The sequence below is a fragment of the Diadema antillarum genome, unplaced genomic scaffold (genome assembly GCF_040938485.1).
Source record: "Diadema antillarum isolate AM-2024a unplaced genomic scaffold, OU_Dant_1.0 scf00000025, whole genome shotgun sequence".
Classification (NCBI taxonomy): Eukaryota; Metazoa; Echinodermata; class Echinoidea; order Diadematoida; family Diadematidae; genus Diadema; species Diadema antillarum.
The window spans coordinates 3,017,011-3,032,723 of NW_027270914.1; the positions used below are offsets into that span (position 1 = coordinate 3,017,011).

The 15,713-nt window shown below is 40.3% G+C and overlaps 1 protein-coding gene across 1 annotated transcript in view; it reads left to right on the plus strand.

Annotated features, from left to right (window-relative positions):
- LOC139734051 (uncharacterized) overlaps window positions 1-15,713 on the plus strand; it is a 52,358-nt gene that overhangs the window by 12,535 nt on the left and 24,110 nt on the right. Inside the window, exons 2-9 of the mRNA XM_071644870.1 lie at window positions 8,176-8,280; window positions 9,162-9,245; window positions 9,975-10,067; window positions 10,344-11,292; window positions 11,660-11,862; window positions 12,706-12,848; window positions 13,756-13,815; window positions 15,636-15,710. Coding sequence (XP_071500971.1) covers window positions 8,176-8,280; window positions 9,162-9,245; window positions 9,975-10,067; window positions 10,344-11,292; window positions 11,660-11,862; window positions 12,706-12,848; window positions 13,756-13,815; window positions 15,636-15,710 — 1,712 coding nt within the window. The remainder of the gene's footprint in view (window positions 1-8,175; window positions 8,281-9,161; window positions 9,246-9,974; window positions 10,068-10,343; window positions 11,293-11,659; window positions 11,863-12,705; window positions 12,849-13,755; window positions 13,816-15,635; window positions 15,711-15,713) is intronic.

The window sequence follows — 15,713 nt, forward strand, 5'->3', positions numbered from 1 at the left end:
ACATTTTTTTCATTTTGTTTAGGCCAAGTAAAAAAAGAAACCAGTTTCTCGTCCTCGCGCGCATCGATTTTGGCCGCCGCATCAATTTTTTTACTATTTACTATTTTCAAAATGGCGCTGAAAATACCAAGAAATTCATAATTCTCGTCCCAGCCCGCTCCCCGCCCGCATCGAATTTCAGTTGCCGCATCGACTTTTTTGATATTTACTATTTTTTCGGCCGCCGAAAAAAAAAAATATCGACAATAAAAATTCACCTACCAATCGTGATTTCTCATTTCTAAATACGCCTTGCGTCCTCTACTTAGTACAGCTGCTTCTGTGGTGCGTATGTTATATAACGCATGCATTTCACACTGCGAGCTCGGCAAGAAGGAATGACCCACAAAGCAGTCGAACTGTATAGTTGGATGGGCGCGCGGGCCTGAGCTGTGATGTACAGCGCACTCGGTACGTCGTGAATGCGATAGCGGCAACATTTTTTGCGAACAATCGCTGATATTCCACGCATATTTCGCGCATTGTTCGTATTTTTCCCCGTTTCTCATATTTTAAGCGGATGAATTGTACTGTACAAATGCTTGTGAGGATTGTATCGAGTTTGTATGTATACATTTTCATGTCATTGTGACTAAGTGCATGTGTGTGCAGTGTCGGAAGGTACGGTGCCAGTGCAGTGGCCGTGCCGGTCGTGTATGCGTGTCTGTAGCTGTCAGGGTCCCCATCCCCCCTTACCTGGTCTGTCAGCTGTCTGCACGCACGAATGAACACATTCGAATGTGTTGATGCCCAAACACTCTGCTCTGTAACATTGCATCTATTTTGAAGAGAAAATGAATGCGCTTTTCCAGCAAATGTAGAGTTATTAAATGGGTGTATCTACAAAATAAATAACTTTTCCACGGATTCTGGTTTGTCTCGTATTTCTGCGGGATACTTTTCTTTACGATGTAAATTCATGGACACGGCCGTGAGTCGTATCACCTGTAGTGTGATTGAATCATTCATCATCCAAATGATGAGTGATTATCAAATGTCTTTTTAGAACATGAAGAAACATCTTTAAATGTTTAATGCTATAATGCCATATCAGTATCATTTTGACATCCATGTACCAGCCAGTTTCCAATTGAATGTGCTACAATTGTACTGTGAAGAGATGCAGATAGGCCTACAGCGCAGCTGTGTGGACACAAAAAGTCACAAACACCAATGATAAATAAAGCAGTGTTTTGAATATCATGGAATTTATTTCAGTCGTACATTTGTTGATAGAGTGTTTTATACCTGTTTCAATTAATAGCACAATACATCAGAATTGCAAGTACACTGCCGACTGGTATCAGAAATGCCATTACAACACTAAATACCAGTATTGAGATGGTCATTTTCCCTTGACATCTGTTATAGTGGAAAGGAAAAGCAAATGTATTTCTGCATGCATGAAGTTTCATTTCAAGTATGGTACATATTTATATCTATTTGTTTGAAAATGCACAGAGTGCTGGCAAGACATACACTTGGGACCTGGTCTCTCATAACACAGCTACCAGAGTGATATTTCATTTCATAAATTGGATATAGAAAATAGTAAAGCCCTCTCTCGTTACCTTTCTCAGAATTACCGGACGAGAAACACAGGTTACTTTCATTTTGACAATCCTCGAAAAAATAGTAAGATATCAAATAGTAAGGACCTCCCTCATCGCCTTGCTCAAAAAACCCGGACGAGAAACTGCTTTCTTTTTTTACTTGGCCTTAACATTCTTATGTACTTAATTTCAGCCAATTGTAGTCATAGTGATCAACGTCGTAGATCTACCAAACACAAAAGTTTCCCCCCCAAAAAAGTCATTTATTACTTCATTTTTCCTTTCTTGAATATATTACATTTCGCCATAATTTCATGAGACATTAACACATTTCTCGTTTATCTGTTTATGGAATATATTCCACCATAACTTCATGAGACACTGTAAAGCACTATCGATATATTAAGCCAATGCTTTTTAAAACGGGACGTGAAGAATTATACCTGGGAGCACGAAGATCATTGACATCAGTGATGTTATGTGATACCAACCTAGATTTCGCACATCGTTCAACTACATCATTACTTCACTATCTATGCCTCCGCCATAGAGTTGGCTAAAGTGTGAACCGTTCGGCCATTAAGTTACTACTTGGACAATCGAAGCCTGTAAAATCCTGACCCAAACTCATCTCCATTCCAGTCTGTATTTCTATTTGCTCAATGTCTGCATGCTAATCATGCTAATTGATACATCAATTCCGTCCTTTCTCCTGCACGTTGATTAAGACCCCCAAGCAGCGGACTGGACGTGCCTCGATATCACACTACCTGGTCATCAAACGCGCCAGTCCCTTCGGGGCCAACGCTACCAAGCGGGGCGTACGTATTGCACCAATTACCACCCACCATGGAGCTACAAAAGCTTCATGGTATAATAATTGCCTATCTGCATTGTCTGCACAACCTGCACAAAGTTAATAATCTGCACATTTCGCACACTGCGTTTGATTTTTTGGAGGTGCTTTTTCTTCACCCCCCTTTTTTGAAATTCATCTTGCTGTTATTTTGCACGTATCTTTTACCTGGTCCACTTGTGCGGTCTTTCTCCATTGGGAACCAGGACTGGTATTGCCGTGATGCCAAACCGTGCCTGATTTACCCTTCAAGGACAAAGAAAATCATTTCGATGATACTGAGCATTTCTCTGTCCCCCTTTTTTTGTGACGATCTTACACACAATAAATGATGACAGGGCACACCTTGGAAGTGATCCCTAATGATACGCTCTTGAGGGTACAACAAATTGTGCCTCCTCAAGGAAATGGGGTTTGTTAGAATACAAACACTGCCCTGAAGAGTCTATTGATCTGTGCCCACTTAGCTTACATCCAATGTTGAAAAGAGAACAAGTCGATAAATTGCGCAAAAAATGATAAGGTTAAGTACTGTGTGCATTTCAACATTTGTGTTACAGTTTGATCATGACATGGGTGTGTCTGTGCGTTTGTGTATACATGCTCTTTTGTCTCTGCAAGATAACTACAGGTGAACTTAAAGCACCTTTCACTACTGTCCACTTAACAAGTGTGTACATACACCCTGCCGAGTAGGAGCAAACTCTTTTCTTGCACGTTTTTTTTTTGTTTTTTTGTGGTAGTTCACTGTGTATGGTGGTATACATGAGGCGAGGGTATTCACGATTTGGGGTTCTTTTGGAGTGCTTGCGTATTTCCATTTGCCTTCTCACTACTTTAGCAAGAATATTCCTGTAGACGTGCTTTTCTCTCGATATACGTCTCTTCTTCTTTTTTTTTTTGTTGGAGCACGGTGGTTTAGTTGTCAACGTATTACTACACGCAAATCTGAAACAGGAGCTGTTTGTAGTTTAAAACCTCTTCATCGCAAACATTATTTTGTTATTGGACAGATTACCGTTCTTAGCTCACCTGAGCCGAAGGCTCAAGTGAGCTATTGCGATCGCTCTTCGTCCGGCGTCCGTCGTGCGTCGTGCGTCGTGCGTCGTCCGTCGTGCGTCGTCCGTCGTGCGTCGTGCGTCGTCCGTCGTGCGTAAACTTTTTACATTTTCATCTTCTTCTTGAGAACCCCATGACCGATTTTCACCAAACTTGGCAGGTAGCATCCCTAGGGGGATAGGATCTCAATTTGTTCAAATGGGCACCATGGCCCACCTGGGGGGCCCCAGGGGGGCCCAAACACCCTAAAATTAAGGAATCTTTAAAAATCTTCTTCTCTAGAACCAGAAGTGATAGGGCTTAATTGATACGTTGAGTAAGTACATTGATGACTGTAGTTTCAAGTTTGTTCATGGGGGAATCAGGGGTGCCCCCCTTGGGACCCAGGGGAGGGGGGTGGGGAGGGGTCCTAATGGGGCCTAAATTGTAAATTTTCATCTTCACTTTGAGATCGCCATGTCTGATTTTCACCAAACTTGGTAGGTAGCATCCCTAGGGGGATAGGATTTCAATTTGTTCAAATGAGCACCATTGCCCACCTGGGGGGTCCCTAGGGGGCCAAACCCCCTAAACTTAAGGAACCTTTAAAAATCTTCTCTAGAAGGGCAATTCCATGGGAATGTGGACATGGCACTAAAATTTCAACTTTATCATATTGCAAAAGAATTACTCATTATGTATTACCCATATATTGAAGTTAAAGAAACTCAAAGAATTATATCAATCGGTCAAATATTTCCCGAGAAACTGCTACAAATGTTGAAGACAATTTTTCAGTCATCCAAATTGCTAAAATGCATGCTTAACTTGATATAATTTTTTTTTAATAGAAAAATTCTGCCAGCACTTCAATTAATTTATTTTAAAGAAGCAAATTGGTTCTACTTCAGTCTCCCATGAGGAAATTTTTATGCCACCTTCAAAAAATTCTAATCACCACATATGAAAGTTCAGCCCTTGAGCCATGTAACGCGAGTTACCGAAACAAGAAATATTTTTCATTCTGAAGGAAGCAGTGGAGGTAATTTGTTGGGAATCATAATTTTCTAAATTCATCACACCCTGATACTGTACACAGGATGTTGACTTGAATAAACATTGTTATCACATTAAAAAATGTCAATGAAAAGTGTAACGCGAGTTACCATGTAACGCGAGTTACCGGCATGTAACGCGAGTTACCAACTATAAACACAAGTTTCCCCCAACATAAGCAAATTTTAGCACTTAATTGAGCTAGATTGTGGTGAAAACAATCAAATGCAGTGCTATACACACTATGCTGGACTGAAACAAAGGAGGGCAGCCTAATAAACTGTGATTAGCATCAAGGCCACTGATCACATGCCACATTGAAGAGTCTAGCCTGGCTTTCACTGCATACTGTACATGTATCCAGCAGTGAATGAGACCATTAGATTTATCTTTTGAATTTCCTGCATCAGTATTACAGAATTTTTATTACAGAATGCTATAAAGCACAGCAAGTGTTGGTTCTAATCCTTGTTCGGTGGTCTACTGAAGATGACACCTGTCCGGAGATCAGGAGGTTGTGGGTTCGAATCCTGCTCAAGTATGTATGCCCATGATTTTTTATCATGGCTATTAATAAAACACTGATCAATTCAGTGAGCTTATTAACGTTGATGTAGGGCAATTTGTCAATCAGTTGCAATGAAAACATCTCAACGGAAGAATTTCATAAATTTGAATAATTACGCAGTACCCACTGCATGTTATAAGGATTAGAACCAGCACTTGCTGTCGGGCGAAAGCACGGTGGTCTAGTGGAGATGACACCTGTCCGGTGATCAGGAGGTCGTAAGTTTGGATACTGCTTGAGTATGTACGCCCATGACTTTTTTATCATGGCTACTACTAAAACACTGATCAATTCAGTGCTTGTTTACGTCGATGTAGGGTAATAAGCCAGTTTGTATACACTGTAGCTCATGTACACATTGGTACAAATGACCTTTCTTTTTTCTCAGTTGGTTCGGCACTTCACTTGTTTTCAAAGCAGCATAATGCATAAGCTTGCATGACATAACAATTTATAGAACTTCTGTTCAAAAAAGAATGAACTTGCATTTAGATCAGGGGATCAGAATACTCCCATCAGTTTATAATTTAGCAGACATCCATTTCATTGTTTTGTATTGAATGCAGTAACAGCTTATTTCCGTTTATATTGCAAAATACCATTCTTGCTGTCAGGTGGATGTGCTGGCAAGCATCATTTAGATAAGGATCGCATGAATAATCATCACATCACAGATGCTTATGTCAGTGAATTTACAAACCAAAATGCCTGTTGGTACAAATGATCTTTTTTTGTTCATGCACAAAGTGGAATTACGAACTGGTCTTTTTGTCAATCAGTTGCAAAGAAATGCACTAGTTTTCACTCCTCACAAAGATAGGATTTGAATTTTTGAAAGATTGTAAGCTGTTTCGTAAACTTGTATATAGGGTTTGATACTTTTATGTTTTGTTTTAAAAAGACTTTCAACATTTTTCATCTTTACACTCTGAAACTTACAATGTAATAATACACCTATATCATCTAGTATATATTCAAACATATTCAAGGTCTCTATGAGGAGTGAAGCTCTTATTAATCTTAAACACACTCTTCTATTGGGTTTATTAGTAAAATATTTGTTTAACATTTATTCGTTTTACTATCTACACAAATAAGCATCTCTCAGATTATTCAACACAAGATTCAGTGCCATCAGAACAATTGTATGTCATCAATTTGTGTCACCCTGTGTTAGTGGACATAATGTAACGCGAGTTACCGTAACGCGAGTTACCGACATAAAGGCTCCCTACATTTTTCCAGGTCATTGTTACTCAACTTTGATATTGTTAATTTATGAGTCCTAACCCACTATCAATTCAAGGTAGGAAAACTTTTATCAAGATTGTCTAGTATGAGGAGACTTTCCAAAAATAGGTCTTCATAGAATTGACCATGTCCTTTTTGTGTAACGCGAGTTACCGAAATTAAATGATTCAAGAATCCCAACATGTTTGTCCTTTATTTTTCTTTTGGGATTCATTTAGTTGGTGTATGTCTACTTAACCCATGATGAAAAAAGTAACTTGTAGATCCTACCAATTACAAAGATATTGGCACATTATCCCAAAAATGTACCCATTATTTGTAACGCGAGTTACCGTGGAATTGCCCAGAACAAGAAGTGATAGGGCTTAGATGATACTCTGAGTAAGTACATTGATGACTGTAGTTTCAAGTTTGTTCATGGGGGAATCAGGGGTGCCCCCCTTGGGACCCAGGGGAGGGGGTGGGGAGGGGTCCTAATGTGGCCTAAATTGTACATGTTCATCTTCACTTTGAGATCGCCATGTCTGATTTTCACCAAACTTGGTAGGTAGCATCCCTAGGGGGATAGGATCTCAATTTGTTCAAATGGGCTCCATTGCCCACCTGGGGGGTCCCTAGGGGGCCAAACCCCCTAAAATTAAGGAACCTTTAAAAATCTTCTTTAGAACCAGAAGTGATAGGGCTTAGATGATACTATGAGTTAGTACATTGATGACTGTAGTTTCAAGTTTGTTCATGGGGTTGGCGGAATCAGGAGTGCCCCCCCCCCCCCTTAGGACCCAGGAGAGGGCTGGGGAGAAGTCCTACAATACAGTTGTAATGGAGCCTGAATTGTACATGTTCATCTTCTTCTTGAAAACCTCAAGATGAATTTTGACCAAACTTAGCAGGTAGCATCCCTAGGGGGATAGAATCTCAATTCCTTCAAATGGGCACCATGTCCCTCTTGGGGGGGGGGGGGGGACTAGGGGGCCCACCCCCCACATTAAGGAATATGTAAAATCTTCTGCTCTAGAACCAGAAATGATAAAGCAAAGTTAATACCATGAGTTTGTACATTGATGACTTTAGTTCCAAGTTTGTTAATTGCAGATTCAGATCCAGGACTGCCTGCCCCCCCCCCCCCCCGAGTTGAGGGGGGGGGGAGGGATCCATATGCAGACCTAAAGTTTCCAATGTTCTCAGGTAAGAGTGTGCAAGAATGCATGGAAGGTGAAATTGCGATACTCAGGTGAGCGCGTGACCCGCGGGTCTCTTGTTTCTTTACAACATCACTTTAAAATCATGGCATTGAAGACGCAACCCTGGACGAAAATGGCCTTACAAAAGATGCCGATAATGTTGGTGATATTAAAATTGTATTAACAATAAGAATGTAGTAAGTAGCAGTAGCAGTTGTAGTAGTATTAGATATCAATTATGATAAGTACACTTCTTATTGAATGTGAGGTATGATAATGATAGCAGTAAACAAAGCGCATTGCATGATGTACTGTTATGATGATAATTGATAAGATGATAATAGTTATAGTGATTATGCGAGTGGATAAATTCGCGATTGTGGAGTACAGTAGTGAACAGAGAAATGTATGCGTGTACGTCACGTTCAAGTCGGGATCAAAGTTAACATTTTTGTGCTTTTAAAGTAAAAACGTCGTGAAATATTTGGCGAATAAGAGTACTTTGAAACACTGATACGAAAAGATTTAGTACTTGTGTCAACTGCGGAAGACCACTGAGACATAACTCCTGAAGTATTTGATCTGCCACAGACATACACGTTGACAATGACTGTTGACTTTTTTTTTCCACAGAGTGACGCCATAGGTTCGTCAGTCGATTCCGTCATGGAGGTCAAGCTTGAGGATCAAAGGCCAAAGTTCATATCTGCCTCGTACGCCGGTCCCGACGTTGTTAGCGTAAGTCGTACCTGTTATGTTGTTACAATCTGGATAACAGAAATTCGATATTCACTCTATTCAGATTTCTAGATGTAGAATATAAAACGTGTATCGTCTTTAGAAGCCCGTGAGGAAGTGCCAACAAAATAATGTGAAATCACATCAAAGGTCGCCCATTAAAAGTAAATAATTGCTATAAGTTGCAGTATAACTCTGCTCTTTATGATTTTGAGAAAACACAAACCTCCGAATAAAAAAAGATGTGCAGAAATGGCACCACAAAAATGTTTAACGTACAATTATTTGGAGGAAACCTGACTAGAGTCAGGAATTCGGAATCAAGTGTCGGGAGTCAGCAGTCAATAGTCAAGAGTCAGTAGTCAAGAGTCAGTAGTCAGGAGTCAAGAGTTATGAATCAGGAGCCAAGAGTCAAAAGTCAAGGGTTAGGAGTCGGGAGTCAGGAGTCAGGAGCGATACCGGTACTGCGTAATAGGCCTACTCGGTGCTTCAGCTCGCCTGTTTCCACAGTGTGAGCACAGACGGCCCGGCTTGATGGATGACCTCTGGGGCGTTGTGTGATATCATGGTATCATAATATTTTGTCATAATAGTGTTCCATGGTTATTTTGCTGAAGCAAATTTTGGTGTTGGAATGGCACGACATGAAATGGAACATTTTTGAAAGGGAAAAGAGACGGAAGCAAATTCTCCACGAACATTGTTCAAGAAGATTTCATTGAAGATAAAGGTTAATCAACTGAAGTTTTTTCTTACGCAATTATTAAGCGATGCAGACAAGTTCTTTGCAAATGATTGTGTTACCTATAAAGCAATACTGGGTACTTTAAAACTATCAATCTGAACTGTAATATATATCTGATATTATGGCTTACTTTCAGTTTCCGGAGCAGCGTTATTCGAGGAGGAAGAATCTCAGAAAGATGAGCTTGAATAACAACAGGAGGATAGTCTCTTATCTTAGGGTGAGTGTACCGAATTTTTACCCGTGGAACCGATGTGAAGCAGCTTCCATGGTATGGGTTTATTTCACCAGGGCCCTGTTTCATAAATTGTTCGGAAGGTTACTCACGACTTTACGAACGACTTAAATATGGCAAGCCAATCGGGTTTCCTAATCATTGTTAATGTCAGTACATGTAGCTAAAAATAAAATTTGCATAATTATGATAATGATTATTCTCATGTGTTTACACACAGTTACATGTGTTTACACACGCTTTTAGTTGAAAGCGTATTTTTGTCCCAATGTATATGAAATTTTGACATACAGTCGTACTTCATTGAAACGTAAAGAAAAAAAATCGGCACATATATTGGCACTCTATATTCCATTCGTTCGTAAAGTCACGCGTAACTTTACAAACAGCTTTATGAAACAGGGCCCTGATATGCAAACTGTAATTAGATGTTGCCTCTAAGATGATTTCAGGAATTCATGTCGCATTAAATGACACACGTGGTGCCATTTAGCACTGGGTCAGATGTCATGCTCCGTCATTTTCCATTCTAGAGAAGGAGCTGGTCCATTTGTAATGATTTGTTATTGTTCGATGAAGCGATTATTGACCAGTTATATTGCAGGAGCACTACAGAAAAGTTGGCAAAGCTTTGAACTCTTCTTTGTGAACACAACATGAATGCTGTGGTATGTTGTAAAAATTATCTTTGAATAATTTCATGGTGTCTCCCAGAAACGGTTCCGAGAAAGAGGGGCGATGTGGCTGGAGGACGACTTGGGTGACAGCAATAACAGTGAGGAACAGCCTTTCAAGATTCGGCCAAAGGTAATATTGTAATAGTTGAATAACTTTGCCGGTTTATCACTCTATATACATGTATATCAATCTATTTTCGATTAATGTTCGTAATTTTTCTTTTGACTGCTTATGTTTGTAAACGTCCCAAACCTACACCCTGCTACAAGCTGTGCTTGATTAGACATATTATTAGTTCTGATTTATAGATTACCTTATTTGCAGTACAGCATTACGAGTTACTCAATTTTGATTGAAAGTAGATTGAAGAGATTGAGACATAAAATTATAAATACTTAATTTCAGACCCCAGGTCCGGTAGATATCTTCAGCAAGTATAATGAGATCGGTGGCCGTGTAAGCCGCGAGGGCCACATCCTAGACGGGCTCTACCCAGGGGCATTTACTTTCTCACCAACTCCGACAAGCACCCGGGTATCGTCCGGTCACGAAGCAGCGACAACAGAACCAAACGGCTCACAAGTTAATCCGGAAGGGTTCGAGGATGGGGATGGATTCCGCCTTTCCGCTGCTGTAACCCTAGGCCAGCGTCTCGCTCCGGTGATTGTCAGGACAGCCGGCGCCGGGGAAGAGCAGGAACTCTTCCAGAAATTGGAGAGCATGGCTCGCATTAGGGACGAAGGTGATGGGGATGTGGAGAAACCGGAGCTGCTGGAAGTGCAGTCCCTGACGGGAAAGTCGGACAGTGTGTCTTCCAAGGAATCCAGGAACTCCTCAGGAAAATCTGAAGGGAGCCGAGGAAGTCCTTTTGGGACACTCTCCCCAATGAAAGCCCCTCGCCCACCGGAAGGTCCGAAACCGGAGAGAAATGCCAGTCGATCGTCGAACTCTGTGTCGACCAGCGCCAAAGGCGAGACCGACTCTCGCCAAGATCATCTACCTCAATTGCCGCAGGCTGGCCCGGTGGTCGGAAGTCCGAAACCCACGCCGCCTTCCCCGCAGAAGGATCTGAAACTTCCGTCCCTGACGGGAGACGGCAGGAGGCACCCGACTCTCTCGGCGAACGTCACCCAGTTGGGACACCAGGACCACACCAGCCAGGAATCGTCTGAATTCGGAAGTGACGAAGAAGAGGTGATCTCACCGGTTTCTACTCCCTTCCCAGTCAACGAAGATCCCAGGAGATCCCTGGAGTACCAACTCACCGTCGACAACGTTCTGCAAAGCAGGGTAGATGTGCAGTGCTCATGGGAATCCAACATCTTCAGGCTTTATGTGTGCTCCACGTTTACAGGTAAGACTGAACGGAGTGGTCTCCCTCCCACTTCTTTGGACTGAAAGAAACGTGTATAAAAAATGTGTCCGTTTTGTAAAATGATTATGTTACATCGGTGTCCGATACACCAATGTGTGAGTTTGGGTCAGTACAGCTCCCCCTTTCTCTCTTTCCTCTTTCTGTCCATCAATCTCCATCTCTCTTTCTTTTTTCTCTCTCTATAATCTGCCTCCCTTTATCTATCTTTCTCTCTCTCTTTCTCTGTCTATGTCTCAATCTCTCAATGTTTATTTATGTCTCTATGTCTCTATCCATCTATTTATCTATCCATCTATCGATTTATCGTTCATTCTGTCTCTCCCTTTGTCTTTCTTTACACGTGTAGACTTCGAGGCAGAACGCACGATACTAATGTCCAAGACATTCCCTAGACTGCGGGCGTTCTGCCGGGAACGAGGTTTCGAGTTTCAGCTGACCGACATGAACTGGGGCATCAGGGACTTCTCCACCGATAACCATTCCTACGCCGGGAATTGCCTTAGGGAACTCAGGGAATGCGAGGAGGTGTCCCAGGGACCATACTTCGTGGTAGGTACAAGGGGGACAATGGACATATAAGGAGATCGTGATGTTGATCTCTGAAATGGCTGATAGAAGACTGTTACAAAAACTTAGCCCGATTAACGTCAGGATACCATTGAATGGGAAGACTGTCCCGACTTGGATATGATTATCAGAGAACCCCCATCTAAGTGTGTGTGTGTACTTGACACAGAGATCAGTGATAAAGTTGTACGCAATTTGTTACGGGCCGTAAAAAAAAACTTGTGTACAACTTTATCACTGATATATGTGTCAAGTACACACACAAATGAAAAATCAGCACTGGAGTTGACAGCCACCGATGAGCGTATACGTTGGGATTCACATTATCATTCGCTGTCCGGTGCTATTCGTGGTTTTCGAATGTACCCCAGTAGGCAGCGAATTAATCGGGCCACCCGTGAATCCCCACGCTACCGGGCCCTTAATTGACAGGTTCTGTAATGTACTCAGTTCTTAAGCACGCTTTGCTCACAAATATTACTCTTAACAACAACAAAGCTTGCCGGGGGCTTGCCCGACCTAGCAAATTCCTGCCTTTGGGACGTAATGGGAGGGAGCAGGTGAATGAAATGCTTTGTTACTAGGCTGTATAATAGAAAAGAAACATCCATGAATTGTAATAAATGACAGGAACGATCTATTCCAGATTATTCCTTGATCTTTTCAGCCTTGCCACGAAATAAATCTTTGTAATAATATGGTTGCGGAAGTTAAAGAACCAATCGTGTAGGGAAAAGATTCTCTGTAGGTTTTTTTCTTTTCTTTTTGTGATGTCATCATTATCACCACCATCATTATTTAGTTTCTTATCAACATCCTCCCCAGACCCTGATGGGACAAAGAAGCGGATTCCAAGCACTGTCGGACACGTTTCCCGTCGAAGATTTCGAGGCCATCGTAGCCACGATTGAGAAGGAGCGGGAAAGTTGTTTCTCCGCTAGAAGACCGTCAATCTTCCCGACGCAGAGGTCAGTGTTACGAGCTTCCCCTCATCAAAATGAGATTGAAGAATTGTTCAAAGAAGTGCCTCCCGTTATAACGAACACGGTTATAACGAAATTGTTCAAAGAATAAGGCATACATAACATGCAGTGCACTCCCGCTATAATGAACACGGCTATAACGAAAATTCAGGTCTCAAGATTATCATGTAAGTGCGTTTATAACACTATAGTGTTCGGTTATTATAAGATTTCGATATAACGAAAGAAAATGGCCGGTCGCGAGGACTTTGTTTTAACAGTAGTACACTTCATACGCTACTGTCGTAAACCAAGTTGTTTTAAAACAATGTAACTTGTATCGGCCATGACTGTGTGGAGGGAGGGGGTCTTCTAACAAACATGTAACAAGAAAAGATGATTCAATGGGTCATGTCAACGACACATCTATTATTTGTTTGTTTTCAAGCTGTAGTGGTCACCCTATTTCGTCTTGTAGAACTTTTTTTTGTAGTCCTGTGTATTTTTTTTCTTGCCGTACTAGAGTGGAAATAGACAGTTGTCCTATATTTATAGAAGGATTTCATTATAAACGCCTCAGTGAGTCGTGAAGCTGATGTAAAATATGTGATATCAAGGCGACGAGGTTCTTTCTTTTATCCTCATAATCTATCGCTGTCATCGAGAGCCTAAATAAACGAACAAATTGTTTGTGTAACTTATCCCAGTTTGGACTGTACTTAGTATCATTTCCAAGACGCTAGCACATTTGTAGTGAAGTACCATTATATAAAACACATAATAATCTGTGAATGTAATGACTACGCGCAGTGCATTACCTAGGAAAAAACAGGCAAGCTACCAAAAAAAAAAAAGAAAAAAAAAGAAGGAAAATTAAGCAAAGGCAAAGACTGTCATATTTTCTTGTCTGCAGCATCTCGGATGAGACGAGGAGTGGTCGATCAAGTGGAATGACGAGGAGTCAAGTACCAAGGTATGAAATGCCTGCTGAAAAAAAAAAATCATGAATCATAATAATTTTTTTTGGAATAATACTGGTCAGTAAAACCATAGAAATATGGAAAGCAGGAACAAGGCTAATTTACCTTTAATAAAATGTCGCCATACATTGAAACTTTTACAATCTTGAATGTTCAAATATTGAATGACATATCTGGAAAAGTGAAAGCATAATTGTACCAAACTTCACCTTTATATCTTGTATCTTTAAATGGGGTGAGACTGAGTGTGTGTTTTTCTGACACATTATTTCCTGCAAGCTCTTCTTTATACAGTCATTTATGTTGTTTGTTTTTGACGATTGTGTTTGCATTGATTTGCTATGGTGTTGCTGATGATTCCGCCTTAAACGTTGTAAATGCATTTTACGGGAATGATCCGCATTCATTTAAAAGTATACACAAAGATGCAAACTCTAAGTTATTGCTAGTGAGAATTTTAATATGTTTACATGGACTTTGAACCTATGACAAGGACCAATCAAATCTCATCATGTAGAATGTGAGGAATTGTGAAGGTGTTTCCTTTTTATAAGTGCAAATTCTAACAGCGTAGTTTGATATGTAAATTAAAGTCAGGATAGAAAAAGTTCCATCAAAATTGGAGATTGAATTATAAACTTCTTGAATGTTATGTGTTCCTTGTTCAGGTCCGATTTTGACAAAACCTTTTCCATTCTTTTGGTTCACATTCAAAGTTAACTCGCATTTGTTTTATCATCGCACGTTAGAGAATTGTATCAAAGAAAACCGAATGAACTGCACAATCATGATAAATTCTTTACATTTAACGACACATCATACTATCTGATGTACTAAAAAGTTGTTAAATCAAGCGTGGTTTAGTTACACTTCTGTATTCTGTTACTTAGATTCAATGCTGATATTCGTTGAGCGTTCGTTATTCAAGATACTAATAACTAGTCGTGACTTTTTGTTTCATAATGTATGAAGTGTTGCACATTTTAATCGTGAAATAATACTTTTATAATTTTGTGCCATCTAACTTGAATTGTTAAGTTGTTGTTGTTTTTGTTTTGCAACGCCTGAATAACATTAACAAATGCCTTACCTGATGACGAATTACTTACGCACGCCGTGAACATTGGTGCGCGTTGACTGAGTAACACCAGACTCCAAATCAATAAAGTTTCAACATAAGATGCACCGTATTACATTTATTTATTCTTTCTTCCATGGAGCTTGGAAACGGAATAGACCCTGCCGTGACCACAGATTCAGCATTCAATTTACAACACCGTAATTATTTGCCATTGCGTTGTAGCCTCTTTCATTAACTCATTATTCATTCACAAAGTAAATTATGAATATATTACTTAGAAATTCAAAAGAAGATAGATAGATAGATAGAGAGAGAGAGAGAGAGAGAGATGTCCCGTATTGGAAGTAGACAAAAAAAAACCGTATAGGAACGAAAGAGAATGACAAAGAAAGAGAAACGAAACTAACATCGACACGTACATTGTATATTGAAACTGTGTATGTTGCATTTCGTACCTAAACCCTCCTTGTAAGTTAATGTACAAAAATTGTTTGTTTGTGATTTAACACTTCCGTGTAGTTGACAAATGCGTGATTTCTTGTCAAGTCAGAGTGCAATGTTGATAACAGAACATGTTTGAGTGTATTTAAATGTCTGATTTTATTTCGAATTTCTGCATTTCTTCAATGCCCTGTTTCAACGAGTCTTCTGTATTTTTCTTCTAAATATTAATTATGACCTTTTGTTCCTCCATTAATATTCCTATGACGTTTCTCTCTCTGCACCAATAAGGACCAAGCGTTCTTTTCTGTCAGGTGTGAATCGCATGATGCTAACAATGAAGGTATTTGGCGGGCTGGATAGACGGTA